Source organism: Microcaecilia unicolor, chromosome 2, assembly GCF_901765095.1.
Source record: "Microcaecilia unicolor chromosome 2, aMicUni1.1, whole genome shotgun sequence".
NCBI lineage: Eukaryota > Metazoa > Chordata > Amphibia > Gymnophiona > Siphonopidae > Microcaecilia > Microcaecilia unicolor.
The window spans coordinates 459,383,687-459,400,432 of NC_044032.1; the positions used below are offsets into that span (position 1 = coordinate 459,383,687).

The window sequence follows — 16,746 nt, forward strand, 5'->3', positions numbered from 1 at the left end:
AACACAAGCTAATGAAATCACGGAGCCCAATAACCTACACCCACCACAATGCAATGCTGATGTGACCCTGTACTGCACCCGAGAGCCACATATCTGACCCAGGGAAAGGCTGTGACAGGATCGAACACATTCTGCTGTCATGGAGGTGGGTACGGCATTTAAGGCTGGCATACAGGCTGGAAAAAAAGTTTTTAAAGTGGGGTTTTTTTGGTGGGAGGGGGTTAGTGACCACTGGGGGAGTCCGGGGAGGTCATCCCCGATTCCCTCCAGTGGTCATCTGGGCAGTTGGGGCACTTTTTTGTGACTTGCTCGTGAGAAAAAAGGGTCCAAAAAAACTGACCCAAAATCATGGTCAAAACGCCTTTTTTTTTTTTCGATTATCAGCTAAAGACGCCCATCTCTCCTCAGCTGATAACCACGCCCCAGTCCCGCCTCCACCACTCCTCCGACACGCCCCCATCAACTTTATTCATTTCCGCGACGGAGTGCAGTTGGAAACGCCCAAAATTGTCTTTCGATTATACCGATTTGGGCGCCTTTGCGAGAAAAACGCCCATCTCCCGATTTGGGTCGAAATATAGGCGTTTTTCTTTTTCGATTATAAGCTGGATACTCACTTTGCCAGTTCACCCAAATCATATCCTAATTGTACATGCTGGAGCTCTAAACCTATGAACAGTAGATTTCTAAAATCACTATTTACCTGTAAGTGCTTCTGTTTCTACATTTAAGTGTTGTACAAACATTCCTAAATGACCCTAAAAGTATAGTCCATACATTTTGACTCCAGAAGTGGCATAGCGCCATGTGATAATTAAATAGCTTGCTTGTGTCCCCTATTAGGGTTGGAGGTGGCTTACATCATAATCAACTTAGTAATAATTCCAACCAATACAAAATAGCCTTCCTATCCCAATAAAACAGTAATCCACGTCCTAAGTCAGGTCCTCACTACATACAACAGTTATTGCTGAGAGAGAGACCATCTTCCCATCCTAAAAATGCAATGCAAGTCGCTGACCCTGCATTGGCTCTTCCTCAAGTCATAAATCTGCTTATTTCAAACCTGATTACTCCAACAGTTGTCTAAATATTTTATTTAGGGGTCCTTTTACAAAGGTGCGCTGAAAAATGTCTTGTGGTAGTGTAGGAATGGGTTTTAGGCACGTGCAGAATCATTTTTCAGCGCACCTGTAAAAAAGGTCTTTTAAAATATTTTGCCAAAAATGGATGTGCGGCAAAATCAAAATTGCTGCTCGTCCATTTTGGGTCTCAGACCTTACCGCCAACCATTGACCTAGCAGTAAAGAGTCTCACACGGTAACTGGGCGGTAATGACCTATGCACGACAAATCCCACTTGGCAAACATCCGAAACATGCGGCAGAAAATAAAAAAATATTTTTCAGCAAAAAATTAAAATTACCGCAGGTAACTGTGCGGTAACTCCATTTTGGTGTACGTTGGGTACTCATAGACGCTTATGAGGCTTAGTAAAAGGGCCCCTTACATTTTTGCTCACACCTTTTTTTCGGTAGTAGCTCAAGTTTTAACGTAATAGCAAAGTTTTAACAGCTTTTCTAAGTTTAAGATAGTTATGGAATAAGCTGCCCAAATATATAACACTAGTAAAAAAGGCCCGTTTCCGAGAAAATGAAACGGGCCCTAGCAAGGTTTTCGTCGATTCTCCTGTCTCCCCGCCCCTGGCACCACGCCCCCCCCAGAGTCCGTCACCGTTCCCCCCCTCCCGATGTTACCGCAGCCACTGCACCCCCTTCCACCCCCACCCAGGTCGTCGCTGTCGCCGCAGCTCCCCCCTCTCCGTCCGGCCACCCACCCAACAGATATGCTGAAACAGAAAGAGATGATGATTTTAAGACGCAAGACGGCACCACAGGCAGGCAGCAGGCGTTGGCTGTACACTCTGAAGCCGTTCCACAGAAAGAGATGATGATTTTAAGAAGCAAGACGGCAATGCAGGCAGGCAGCAGGTGTTGGCTGTATACTCTGAAGCCGCTCCTCCTCTCGCCTGTGAAGTCAGTGCGCTCCTCCGGGTTCCCCAGCAGGGCCACTGACGTCCGGCTAGAAGAAGTGCGGCTTCAGAGTGTACAGCCAATGCCTGCTGGCTGCCTGCGGTGCCGTCTTGCTTCTTAGAATCATCTGTTTCTGTTTCAGCAGGTCTGTTGGGTGGGTGGGCGCTTGGAGAGGGTGGAGCGGCGGCAACGTCCTGGGTGGGTGTGGAAGGGGGGGTGCAGTGGCTGCGGAATCATCATGGGGGTGGGGGGTGGAGCGGTGACTGCCTCTGGGGGGGGCGTGGCGGCAGGGGCGGGGAGAGAGGAGAATTGCAGGGTGGCTGGGGAGGGGGGGGGGGGGGAGGACACTTGTGCAGGTCTGTTGGGTGGGTGGGCGGTCGGAGAGGGGGGACCAGCACTGGGTGCTGTGACCTGAGGGGGGGGGGGCATTTTTGCAGGTTGGTTTTTTTTTTTTGTTTTGTTTTGGACGGGGGGGGGGGGGGGGGTAGCGGCGGTGAGCAGGGGGGTGAGATGGGATTTGCTTAGTGTCAGTGCTCCGCCCTCAACGTCATCACGTTGTGACGTGAGGGCGGGGCCAACACTCATGGGCAAATTTGGGTTTCACCACCATGCAGTTAGAACGTTGGGAGTTGTGGAGGCTTCATAGAATGTTGGGGTTGTGAATTATGTCTGGATGGGGCGTGGCTGAGGGCGTGTCCATGAGTGAGAGTGAGTGGTGCTGACAGCCTAGCCTACCAACAGTACAGGGCTTCAGTGTTTCCCTGCCACACAGTGAGCTTCAGAACGTTGGATGTGAGAATTATTTATATAGATCAGAACATAACTGAGAAGGCATGGCTTTCTCCATATGATTTCCAGCAGTAACCAATTTATGTCCCTTAGTAGAAGGAAATGTCTCTCTCAGGTCATAAAAATGCTTAATAGAACAAACTTTAACCAGTTTGCTTAAATACATGGGGACGTTGTCCCAGAGGATTTCATGTATTCTGATTAAAAGGCTAAATTTTGCACACACTGAGATTTGTAACAAACACAATTCAAGCAGTAGAGGAGAAACCTTGTCTTATCTACTTGCCTTCTTTTTCAATTTTGCCACCAAATTATGGATCACCTGAAGCTGAGCTAAAGGCTTGACTATAGTCACCAAATACACAAACTTGCAGGAGTTATTGTGAGATTACAATTAACTGTACAAGAATTTTCAAATCTAAGATTGCTTGTCCAATCATCCTTAAATTTCATAAAGATTTATGTACCTCTTGTGTTATCTGTTCCTCTATAGATGCAGGACTAGTGTCAGTACATCAAACCACTGACTACTCTATTTTTCTACTGTTGAACTGACTCCTACTGATACTAGACTTTAAATTTGCTGTCCTGAATCTAAAATACTGGTAAATTATATATATGCATAAAATGATAAAAGCTTATCACATATTGTAATGTAAGTTTTTATTTGGAAATTGGAATCGGAGTCAGTACATTTTTACCGACTCTGACCCCACCCAAAATTGCTTCTGACTTGGAGAAAACAACTTCCCCCAAACTATAAACTGATGCTGACAATGTAATGACAGCTTCTGAACATTAGATTCTCCCACCCAAAGAATTTAATCTTTTCTGGGTTGACCTTAAGGTAATAAAGTCTCACCCAACAGGCACCAAACATTGGTGAGAACTGAATATTCTTCCTAAATGTTAAGCTGTCCTGGACGCCTATCTTTTTTTTTTCTATCATATCTCACACCTTCTTGACAAAAACATCTATGGTGTAGTGTAATAAGAGGAGATCCTTGTCAAGATGTGTCCACTTCTTGACAAGGATCTTCTCTTATTACACTACACCATAGATGTTTTTGTCAAGAAGGTGTGAGATATGATAGGAAAAAAAAGATTGGTGTCCAGGACAGCTTAACATTTAGGAAGAATCTGAGTAAAAGGAAAACAAAATGTCTAGACAGCCACAAACTCAAATGATCAGCACATACTGGGTGGCAAGCAGTTTTCAAATAGCCCATTTACCTTGGATAGTGGTGGAATATAAATGTGTTGACTGTGTTGACTATTAAATCATCAGATGTTAATATTTAAAAGTATGATGTCCGGTTATGCATTTTTACGTGTGTGTGTGTGTTTGTGTGTGTGTTGGGGGAGGAGAATTTTGAAAGGATGAACTTCACCTAAGGAATCTAGAACCTTTAGTACCATCCCTGTGTACACCTCCAGGTTTGCAGCGATTGGATTCATACTGACAGATGTCCATGCCGTGGGGGTAGCTGCAGTATACTGAGTTTATGAAAGCAAATAGAAAGAATATGAAGAACTTGTTTTACTGGTTTATCAGACTAAATTTCTCATCTACAAATCTGCTTTATTGTAAATATTTTAATTCTTCCCCACCACAGAATATGAACTCTTTCATCATCCTGTTAATATTGTTTAATGTGTCCTAGTGACAGACTATATTGACAAAATTACAACACAAAATAAGAAAAACCCACATATTTCTGTGAAAAGTAAAAAGTTCTTTGCTCACCAGAGACCTAAGGGGAACTTGAGGGTCCAGCCCCGCTTTTTCTTTTGCTTCCAAAACCATTTCATTGATGGTTTCCAAACATCTGTCTGACCCAACCAGCTAGAGAGGAAAAAGACAGACACATATTAAACAACCTAGTCTTGCTTTTCTAACATAAATAAAGCAAAAAAAGATTGCACAACTTGTTCAGAACGTGGAGTTTTTAAACTGTTTATAAAAGAGCTTTAACAGGGACCTGACGTTTCCTCCAGCTCTCCTCGGCTAGGATCTGCTGCGTAAGACTTCATCTGCAGCTACCCAGGATTCCCCCCCACCCCTCCTTCTACATCTGCCTCCTGACTCACTTAGCCCAGTCACTGTCTCCAGCTGGGAACCACACACTAGGGAGACCTCATGAACAATGAAGTCATGGGCCCTGAATCAAACCATTAGACGTTACCACTGCATGATGACCAACTCCCTCCCTCCCTCAAGGGAGTACTGAAAGCTACCTTCACAGTCTCACTGATCCCAATCAGCCAGAAGAACAGAAGACCTGAGCTGGGATTTGCAGCCAGGAACTCTGCACAGAACCAGCCTAGCTCTGCTTTCTGAAAGCTGTAAGAAAGTGGAGCTGTTACTGGTTTTGATTTTCAAAACGTGCCAAATAATAGCATCAGCCAAAGCGTGTATGCATGTATTATTGCCTCAGCTGCTTTTCGGGAAACAGCAATGCCCTCCTTGCTGACCCTTCTACTTTTTACAAGCATATCTGATCCTTAAGAACTAAACAAAAGCCAGATTTAAGAGTAATTCATATGTATGTGAGTTAACATGACTACTGTATAGAAAAATTATCTTGGTACAATTCCTTATGCATTTGGGAAAATTTCGGCATGTTTTTAACCCCAAAATAGAACTGCCTTTTCTGCAGCAGTCCTTAATAGGATAGCTGCATGTTTAACATATGGTTTCTTCAGTGGTGGCTTGCAAGGTATCCTGTTTGGTATCTTCAGCAATGTGAGCTCTCCTGCATTAATTTCGGGTTTGTAGGGCATGCATATGTACAGATCCAAACACACAGACTTAAGATGACTTGCAGAGAACCTCTAGCAAATTTTACCTTGAGACTTGACGACAGCATTGTTAGCTCTACAACTAGTATCTGAAGGTGGCTTCAAATTCAAGTTACAGGGTACTTGTTACTTTGAGCGTGAGATGTGCTCCACAGCGCATGCGCAAGTGTCTTCTCGCCCATCACGAGAGCGCAGGACAAGCAGAACAATTTAAAGCATAAGAAAAAAAAGGAGACAACTCCGAGGGTATGTGAGAATATAAGGCCTGCTGTCTTTGAAGAATACTTGCTAGAGGTAAGTATCTTCACTTTCTCTGAGGGTAAGCAGGCCTATAATTCTCACATGTGGGAATTCCTTGCTTACCAGGCTCACCGACAACCACCAGTGGTCAACTGGACCTCGCACCGTCAAAGACAAAATAGTAATTAACCTGAAACTGTATACAATCTGAGGAGGAAGAGAACACAAAAACACATCTATGAAGGTGGAGTTGGATTCTAGACCCCAAACAAATTCTACAGAATTGTCTGTCCAAACCGACTGTCGCATCGGGTATCCTGCTCAAGGCAGTAATGAGATGTGAATGTGTGGACTGATGACCACATCACAGTCTTGCAAATTTCTTCAATTAAGGTTGACCGAAACTGGGCTACCGATGCTGCCATGGCTCTGACATTGTGAGCCACGACATGACCCAGCCAGGTTTTAAGTGAAAGAAATGCAATCTGCCAAACAAAAATTGGAAATGGTGCATTTCCTGATGGCGACCCCCATCCTGTTGCGATCAAAAGAAATAAAAACTTGGGTGGACTATCCGTAGGGCCTAGTCCATTCCAAGTAAAAGGCCAATGCTCGCTTACAGTTCAAAGCGTGCAGTGCACTTTTGCCAGGATGGGCATGAGGTCGGGGGAAGAATGTTGGCAAGACAATTGACTGGTTCAGATGGAACTCCGACACAACCTTAGGTAGGAATTTAGGGTGTGTGCAGAGGACTGCTCAGTTATGACAAAACTTTGTACAATGTGCATCCACCACGAAGGCCTGAAGCTCACTGGCTCAAAAGGAACTTTCATCAGCTGGGTGTCAACAGCAAACCTCTCATGAAGCAAACAACTAGAGGCTGTCCAGAGATGGGCTTACCTGTTACACGTTGATGATAAGCACTAATTACACAGAGGTGAACCCTTAAGGAGTTGGTCTTGAGACCAGACTCCAAAAGGTGCAGAAGGTATTCAAGCAGGGTCTGTGTAGGGCAGAAAACTAGATCTAGGGCCTTGCCCTCACACCAGATGACAAACCTCCTCAGTTTGAAAGAATAACATCTTTTAGTGGAATTTTTGAAGGAAGCCAGCAAGACTTTGGAGACACTCTCAGGAAGATGCAAGGTAGCAAACTGTAAGCTCTCAACATCCAGTCCGTGGGGGCCAGAGACCAGAAGTTGGGATGCAGAAGAGATCCCTCATTCTGAGTGATAAGGGTTGGAAAACACTTCAATCTCCACAGTTCTTTGGAGGATAACTCCAGAAGAAGCGGAAACCAGATCTGCCGGGGCCAGTAGGGAGTGATCAGGATCATGGTCCTGCGGTCTTGCTTGGGTTTCAGCAAAAAGTCTTCCCCACAAGAGGAACGGGAGGATACAAATACAGCAGACCTGTCCCCCAATGCAGGAGGAAGGCATCTGACGCTAGTCTGTCATGCGCTTGAAGCCTGGAACAGAACAGAGGGTCTTTTGTCATTGAACTGAGTGGTAAAAAGTTCCACTGAGGGGGGTGCCCCATGCTTGGAAGATCTTGTGGGCAACACCCATGTTGAGTGACCACTCATGCGGTTGCATGACCCTGCTCAGTCTGTCAGCCCACCAGGTACGTGGCCTTGAGTGCTGGTGAGCCCAATGCTACATCCATACAGTCTGACATGGTGTGAGCCGTTGCCCCCTGCTTGCTGTTGTAGTACATGGCAACCTGATTGTCTGTTTGAATGAGCACAATTGGGTTGTTCAGCCTATCTCTGAAAGCCTTTAGAGCAGAGCGTTCTAGATTGCCCGGAGCTCCAGAAGGTTGATGTGATCTAGTTCCTGGGCTAAGCACCTTCAGTGTGAAGCCCGTCTAAGCGAGCTCCCCACCCTAGATGGGATGCATTCGTTGTCAGCACCTTTGTGGGCTGTGGAATTTGGAATGGGAGTCCCAGACTGCATCAAATTGTCCACCTGAGTAGAGGCTGAACCAGCTCCAGCAGAACTCAGATGACATCCTCTAGGTTCCCAGTGGCCTGACACCACTGGGAAGCTCTTATGTGAAGACATGCCATGGGTGTCACATGAACAGTAGAGGCCATATGGCCCAACAATCTCAACATCTGCTGAGCTGCTCAGAGTCGAGTGGTGAGGGTAATAAGAGTGTTTGTCAGCACCACAGGGAGAAATTCCTGAGCTGGCCGAGTGTCTAGTAGGGCTCCAATGAACTCCAATTGCTGGACAGAGAGCAGAAGGAACTTGGAGTAGTTTAAAACGAACCCTAGGAGCTCCCGAATAGTCGTCTGCATGGACTCCTGAGCACTGTCTTTTGACATGCTCTTCACTAGCCAGTTGTCAAGATAGGGGTACACATGGACTCCTAGCATGCATAGCGATGCTGCAACTACTGCAAGACACTTGGTAAAGACCCTGGGAGTTGATGTGGCGCTAATAGGCAACACGTGATCCTGGAAGTGACTTTTCCCCAGCCGAAACTGAAGATACTTCTTATGAGCTGGAAGTATCAGGTTATGAGTATAAGCATCTTTAAGTCCATAGAGCATAGCCAATCGTTTTCCTGAAGACTGGGAAGAAGCGTGCCCAGGGAAACCATCCTGAACTTTTCTTTCACCGGGAATTTGATCAGAGTCCTTAGGTCTAGGATGGGACGCATCCCCCCTGTTTTCTTTTGCACAAGGAAGTACCTGAAATAGAATCCCTTCCCTTCTTCCCTTGGTGGAACAGGTTCAACCACCTGGGCCCTTAGAAGGGCGGACAGTTCCTCTGTAAGTACCTGCTTGTGCTGAGAGCTCACCTGATATGCTCTCGGTGGGCAATCTGGTGGTGTTTGTTGCCAATGCAGGGCATAACCGAGATGGACTATTTGAAGAATCTTGCAGTCGGAGGTTACAAGGCGACACCTGTCATGGTAAAACTTCAGCTTTCCCCTGACCGACAATTTGTCCAGGATGGCCACTTGCACAGCGGCTATATTCTGCTGGAGTCAGTTAAAAGCTCGCCCCTGCTTTGAATAAGGAGCTGACTGGGCCTTAGGCGCATGCTGTTGACAAGAACAAGCGCACTGGGATGAGCCTGATGAGGCTGGCAAGAAGTGGTGTACCTACGCCTCTGTGAATAATAAGTACTCCTCTTCGACTTGCCAAAAAAACCACCAAGAGGAGGGGACAGGTGCAGAAGGCCGTAGGGCGGGAGAGAGTATAGATATCAGTGTATTTCTTTATGAAATCAGCGACCTCCTTCACCTTCTCTCCAAAAGGATTATCCTCCTGGCACTTGGCATCCACCAACCTCTGCTCACCACCAGGTTTCTATCAGAGACACGCAGCCATGAGAGTCTGCGCATCACTATACTCTGGGCAGAGATCCTAGAGACCACATCAAAAGTGTCGTAGGCACCCTAGCCAAGTACTTACAACATGCCTTATGCTGATTGACTAGCTGTTGTACAGATTTTACCTGCTCCGGTAGGAGAGAATCTGCTAAATCATTCATACTGTGCACCAAGGAACGCAAGTACAGGCTTCTATAGAGCTGGTATGATTGGATACAAGAGATGAGCACGGAGGTCTAATACATCTTCCGCCCAAAAGAATCCAGGGTTCCAGCTTCTCTGCAGGGGGCACCAAAGCATAGTCCCTAGAACTCCTGGTCCTATTGAGGTGGATTCCACCACCAGGGAACGATGAGGCCTATCAACCCCAGGGGAAGACTGAATCCGGTATATGGTGTCAATCTTCTTGGGGAGGACAGGGACCAACAAAGGGGACTCCCAGTTCTTCACTTGAATATCCCAAAAGATCTCATGAAATGGGACCATCACAGCCTCTTTAGGAGATTCGTAGTCCAGGACCTCGAACATTTTAGCCCTGGGCTTGTCCTCCGCTTCAAAAGGAATTGGGATGGCAGCCACCATCTCCTTCATACAAAAAAGTAGAAGAAACGCCTCTCAGGTGGAGATTTCCTCCTTACCTGTGGAGGAGAGGTCTCAGATGAGATGCTATAGGACTCCTCCTCCGAGAAGTACCATGGATCCTCTTATGAGTCCCATGAGTGCTCCTCGTCGGTGTCAGCCAAGGTCTCCTCGTGTGAGGGCTGAGACTGAGCCCGCCTGAATGAAGAGGTACCATGACCCTGAGGGGCATCAAGGTGTTGACTCTGGCCTTGACTCCAGTGAAGCTTCCTCCACTGACATCGAGGGTGTACTAACATGGCTGGCAGTCAACACAGAGACTGCAAGCGACATCGGCAGAGACCTCACTGCAGTCTGGTGGCCAAGTGAGGCTGAAGCAAGAGGCATGACTGGCACAAGCACCCCAGAAACTGATGCACTCTGCAGGAACCACACCAAAAGCTCAGGGAGCAAGACCTGGAGGCATTCTTCAAGGGCCAACATCGGGAAAGGCTGGAGTGCTACTGTAGAAGCAGCTGCTGAATCTGTGGGGTCAAAGCGGGTGTCTGGTCTTGGCTGTCTGGAGACCCAAAATTCAGCAAGTCCTATATGGAGGGGAACGGTCCTCCTAGCGCCAACGCTTCTCAGGGACCAGGGAAACCCTTGGTGCCTAGGAGCTCTTGGCACCATGCGTTGAGGAGGATCAATGCCAATGCTTCTTCAGATGCCTGGCATTGACGCTCCTTGGTGTGGAAGACATTTGAGTCCTCCTGTCAACTTGGGGTCCGGTGTGACACCGATCGGTCCTGGGTTCTGCATAGCGGCCAGTGCCAAGGCAGTTGAAGACCCACTCAATGCATGGTCACTCCCAGTGTGCATGAGTCTCATAGAGGCATATTTTCAAAGCACTTAGCCATCCAAAGTTCCATAGGTTTCTTTTCTCTCTGAGCCTTACTGGGCAACTGTGTTCTCTTCTTCATACAAAGACAGAGTATACAGTTTGCAGGGGTATGATCAGGCCCCAAACACTGCAGACACCAAGAACAGGTGTCTGCGCCACAGATGGTCCTGTTGCACTGAGTGCAGCACTTGAAGCCACTTGGAACCTTCAATGACATGAAAAGAAAAACAGCCATGGCCAAATCAAATGATTATGGTGCTTTTGCCTTTTTTAGCACCATTGAAAAAGGAAGAAGCCAAAAACCAGACTGAGGCTCAGGCCTACACGCGGCCCAGTGAGTGCGGCAAAAGCAAGAAAACTTTTTTAAAAAGAGGAAAAAAAATTTAAGAAAATACAGGGAAGGAATTAATGGAGAAAACTTTGAGAGATGTATAAAAGTAACAAAGTTAAAAACAGGAAGGCACAAAAAAAGACTGAAGGCCAAACCAGTTGCGAGGAGTGGGGAAAAAATGCATCCTCTCCTCACTACAGAAAAAACAAAACTGCTGGTCCCACACTCCAGTTAAAAGTTCTGGACCGGCAACATGGACCCACATTAGCCACATGTGAGAATTATAAGCCTGTTTGTCCTCAGAGAATAGAACTTATCAAACATATAAACGGCGAGTGACCGTACTCACTCGCAAATGCGCAGTAGAGACTTCCCTCTCTGTCCCGCCCCTGCGTCATTACGTGATGACGGGGGCGGGACAGAGAGGGAAACTGCGCTCCCCCCCCCCCCGAGGTCGCCGCTACCGGTAACCCCCCCACCTCGAGTCGCCGCCGCCACCCCTCCACCCGAGGTCGCCACCACTGGTGCCCCCCCCCACCCGGAGTCGCTGCTGCCGCCACCCCTCCACCCGCCCCGTCTCATCGCTATTCAACTTACATCTCCGCAGCAGGCAGATCAGCTGAGCTGCCGTTGGCCTTCCTTCCCTGCCTGTGTCCCGCCCTCGCCGACGTTACGTCACACGAGGGCGGGACACAGGCAGAGATCGAAGGCCAACGGCAGCTCAGCTGATCTGCCTGCTGCGGAGATGTAAGTTGAATAGCGATGAGACGGGGCAGCGAACTCGGGGGGGGGGGAGCGGACAGCGACGACCCACCAGCCCGTTTTAACGGGCTCAACGGCTAGTGCATATATATACTATGTTGCTTAAGTGCACACATTAGTATTCTAAGCATTTAGATACATAATGCAAATGTAAATGTTAGCGCCTAGTTTATAGATTTGCCCTTTGTATTTCTGTATGTGTATTTTTTGTGTGCGACTAGCTCCAGGCAATTTTTTTTTCAAGAGCCTACTTGGGCACCTGAAATGCTGTTCTACGTGTTAAGTATGTAGCAGGGTCCTATAATCATTAACCAGTGGCAGAGCAGCCTAAGGACATCACAATGTGCTCTGACCTACCTGAGGTTACAGCAGACTTGGGCTGTAAAATGAACTAAGGAGTCTGATAGATTTTTGAAGCATTCATCCAATAATTTTTGGAGAAGACAACGACGTTAGAGGCTGACCAAGTTTATTGTGGTACCGAAACTGTCCCAAAACCCTTTTTCTGCTCGGTTTTGGCTTTGGCTAAGAAGCTATTTTAATTTATGGTCATGGTTTCAATTTAGGTGAAACTGACCTTGTGTTTTCGGTGGAAGCAGAAAATTTGTGCTTTGTCTTGTTTGCCTCCCTCCCCCTCCTCCGGCCACAAGAAGTTACTGCAGTCATTTTGAGAGTGACGCTGGCATAGGCAGGAACAACTGGGGATCCCTTTTGCCATGACTACACCTCTAGACCACCAGGGACTGTAAGGTAGTCTGGGGGGGGGGGGGGGAGCAGGAGGAAGGTTACTCTTTGCCAGGGGTGTAGCCAGACCTCGGTGGGAGGGAGGTCCATAGCCCAAAGTAGGGGGGCACATTTTAGCCCGCGTCCCCCAGCCACTTCCGACCCTCCCCCCCGCGCTGCTGCCACTACCGCAAGGTACCTTTGTTGGTGGGGGTTCCCAACCCCCGCCAGCTGAAGCCTTCTTCAGTGCTGGTCTCCGGCGCGCAGCATTCGCTGATCTGTGCTTGCTTGAGTCCTGACCTGCACGTTCCTTTAAGTGAAACTGAGCATGTCGATGTCAGGAGGAAGAAAGCACAGATCAGCAAACGCAGCGCACCTGCACGTTCCTTTAAGTGAAACTGAGCATGCTCAGTTTCACTTAAAGGAACGTGCAGGACGTCAGGACTCAAGCAAGCAAGCACAGATCAGCGAACGCGGCGCGCCAGAGACCGGCAGCAAAACCAGGGGCCCGGACTAAATCTGGGGGGGCAGGCCCTCTCCTAGCTATGCCCCTGGCTCTTTGCATTCTTTTTTTTTTTGTGTGTGTAATGCAGTTTTGACCTTACATAGTAGTTTAAATGGTAAACAGAGTGATCCACATAAAAGCTTTTGATACAAACGTTTAACAGGAATTTAAGTCTGTAAATTGGGGATGATAAGCTCTTCAGGAATTAGCCTCTCTATGGAGATATGATCACAGCTGTCATTCCAAGTGTGGAGCAAAGTCAGGTTTTGTAAAAAGCACTGTGGCTTTTAGTTTCAGTTTTCATTAGCTGAAGTCCGTGTGTGCAAAGGCTACTTTGCTTGGAGGTAAAATACGGTCTTTCCTTATTTAAATTATTATGTATATTCTGGCCTGGATACTATTTGAGTAATTCTAAAAAATTTACAGGATCTGTTGGGTAGAAAGAAGATGCAGCACCTTAGTCAAACCTGTGGCATGTAGAAGCTAGGCTCTGTGAAAGGAGAACTTATGGCGATTGTTCTCAAGCACAAGTACAGCTCAGCTTACAGTGTTAGCAAGGCAATGACATTACAGTGAAATGAAGTGAAATACATACTCAGTGCATCTTTTCTAGCAAAAAAAGTGCCGGTACTCAAATGCCTGGCCACCATTCAGGAGTGGGGTTGATCACTGAGGGATCCACCCCACAATAACCAGGCCCCCTGCAACCAGTCACAGAACCTATGACAAGGCAGAATTGGTGTGTAGAGCCTGAGCTCTTTCATTAAAACTTGGGGACCATGGGTCAATTTTATAAGAAAAAAAATAAATAAAATAAACGTTTTTAAAAGGCGGCTATTTTTGCTGTTCTTGTGGCAGTCCAGAGATAAAACCTCTTCAAGGGCGTTCTTGCCTTAGGCGGTTTTGCCTATTAGTCTGTCAGAGCACAAAGCAACTGTTTGTTTTACTGTATTCGCAACCATTATGTCTAAGCCGGCGAGGTGTCGGTTTTGCGCAAAGCGCGGCATTGAAGTGAAAGGTGGCCAATGTAAATTTTGTGGGGAGCCTACCTTGTCAGCGCTCTTGCCCCCTGTGCTTTCCCCTAAGTCGACGGAGGTGTTGGGCGGCAGTTTGACCGCACATTCTGGGCCAGCAATGGCGGGGCCGGTTTTGACAGGAAGCGCGGCCCTTTTGGCCGTGCATTCCGTACTGGCGCCGGGGGACCCGTTTGTGGCGGGAAGCGCACCTAGTTTAGCCGCGGATCACGCGATGGACCTGCCGCCTCGGGAGCGAAGGGGGTAGGTCGCGGAGATTGCGGGAAGTGTTGTTGGGGCTTCAGCGTCGGGGGGGGGGGGCTTGTTTCCCCCCTGAGTTTGTTTGGTCTCTGTATAATGCCTGGAGAGCTGGCCCCTCTCAGGCTGTTTGTTGGGCAGACTAGATGGATCGTGCAGGTCTTTTTCTGCCGTCATCTACTATGTTACTATGTGCCTGTACTCAGTACCCCCAAGTACCCCTTCAAAGAAAGCCCTGTACATACTACAAAATAAATTGAGAAGCTTTTTGCTCATGATTATAATTTTTCAGAGCATATAGTCCTCACATTCAGTAATTTCAATGTGCTTTTTTAAAATTCTGGATTGTGCAACAGGCTGGTAATGCTTGCAACGTACACCAGTATCTAGGTTCTTTTACCCTATTTTAGTAAGAATAATCTATATCATGCTTGTCCTTAATCAGTTTTATAACTAAATACAAGATGGGGAACCATCCCAATGCTACTTTCTCATGTTATTTGTACATGGTTTGAGTAAGCACAAAAGCTGGTAATGATTTGTTTTTACATACTCTCATAAAGTTCTGGTTTCAGAGGACATGTAACTATATCTGCATTGATTTGGTAACCTAAATGTGCCAGACGTTTTGAGAAGTCCTTGTTAAAATGACTCTCCCAGCTGTCAACCTGTGCTTGCAGTTCCTGGAACTGAAGAGTAATCTCCTGTGGGTTCAGAAGAGGGCTGCAGACTGCAAGTTCCAATGATCCCCAGTGGGCCTCATCGGTTCACATTCACACAACCAAACTTTAGTTTTCAGTTTTGGTCAAAACCAGGTGATGAGTTTTGGCTGCAGTTTCGGTTTTGGCAGAAAGTGTTTAGACAGTTTTGGTGGCAGTTTCAGTTGGCCTCTAAAAAAAACATGATATAATATGAGCTTCCCTGTAGGAAGTGACACTAAATAGAATTCTAAATCCAAGACCTTCAGTTTCTATCCACTGTAGAAACTTATGCACTTTCTGGAGCATTCTGAACCTCAGGAGGATCTCTCTGGTACAATCCTGCTTGAATTGCCATTGGAGAGAGGAAAGCTTGTGGCTAAATACATCCTAGAGCCCAGAGTAGCCACAGTTGAGATTCACAACAGCTGCCTCAGCCCCAGCCCGTCAGGCACTTACTTATGATGCTATAGTGACACTAGGGCACTAGGGGGAGACAGATATGCAGGAGCCAAGTTGCTGGGTCACCTACATAAAGCAGCAGTGTGGATAACATGTGGATAAAGGTGAGCCGGTCGATATTGTGTATCTGGATTTTCAAAAATACAGTGGAGGAGTGGCCTAGTGGTTAGGGTGGTGGACTTTGGTCCTGGGGAACAGAGGAACTGAGTTCGATTCCCACTTCAGGCACAGGCAGCTCCTTGTGACTCTGGGCAAGTCACTTAACCCTCCATTGCCCCATGTAAGCCGCATTGAGCCTGCAATGAGTGGGAAAGCGCGGGGTACAAATGTAACAAAAATAAAAATAAAATAAAAAACATTTGACAAAGTACCTCATGAAAGACTCCAGAGGAAATTGGAGAGTCATGGGATAAGAGGTAGTGTCCTATTGTGGATTAAAAACTGATTAAAAGATAAAAAACAGAGAGTAGGGTTAAATGGTCAGTATTTTCAATGAAGAAGGGTAGATAGTGGGGTTCCCCAGGGGTCTGTGCTGGGACCGCTGCTTTTTAACATATTTATAAATGATCTAGAGATAGAAGTAACTAGTGAGGTAATTAAATTTGCTGACCACGCAAAGGTATTCAAAGCTGTTAAATTGCAAGAGGATTGTGAAAAGTTACAGGAGGACCTTACGAGACTAGGAGACTGGGCATCTAAATGGCAGGTGATGTTTAATGTGAGCAAGTGCAAAGTGATGCATGTGGGAAAGAGGAACCCAAATTATAGTTACGTAATGCATGGTTCCACATTTGGAGTCACCGTCCAGGAAAGGGATCTGTTGAAACCCTCTGCTTAGTGTGGCGGCAGCTAAGAAAGCAAATAGAATGTTAGGTATTAATAGGAAAGGAATGGAAAACAAAAATGAGGACATTATAATGCCTTTCTATTGCTCCATGGTGTGACCGCACCTCGAATACTGTGTTCAATTCTGGTCACCGCATCTCAAAAATGATATAGTGGAATTAGAAAAGGTACAGAGAAGGGTGACAAAAATAAAGGGGATGGGACGACTTCCCTATGAGGAAAGGCTAAAGTGGCTAGGGCTCTTCAGCTTCAGCTCTCTAAGCTGGAGAAAAGACAGCTGAGGGGAGATATGATAGAGGTCTATAAAATAATGAGTGGAATGGAATGGATAGATGTGAAACGCTTGCTTACTCTTTCCAAAAATACTAGGAATTGGGGCCTACAATGAAGCTACAAAGTAGTAAATTTAAAACGAATCAGCGAAAATATGTCTTCACTCAATGTGTATAAACTCTGGAATTCGTTGCCAGAGTATGTAGTAA

The 16,746-nt window shown here is 46.7% G+C and overlaps 1 protein-coding gene across 1 annotated transcript in view; it reads right to left on the bottom strand.

The window, feature by feature from the left end:
* NAGK (N-acetylglucosamine kinase) overlaps nucleotides 1–16,746 on the bottom strand; it is a 112,499-nt gene that overhangs the window by 85,745 nt on the left and 10,008 nt on the right. The window contains exon 3 of the mRNA XM_030190970.1: nucleotides 4,569–4,667. Within this exon, the coding sequence (XP_030046830.1) occupies nucleotides 4,569–4,667 (99 nt within the window). The remainder of the gene's footprint in view (nucleotides 1–4,568; nucleotides 4,668–16,746) is intronic.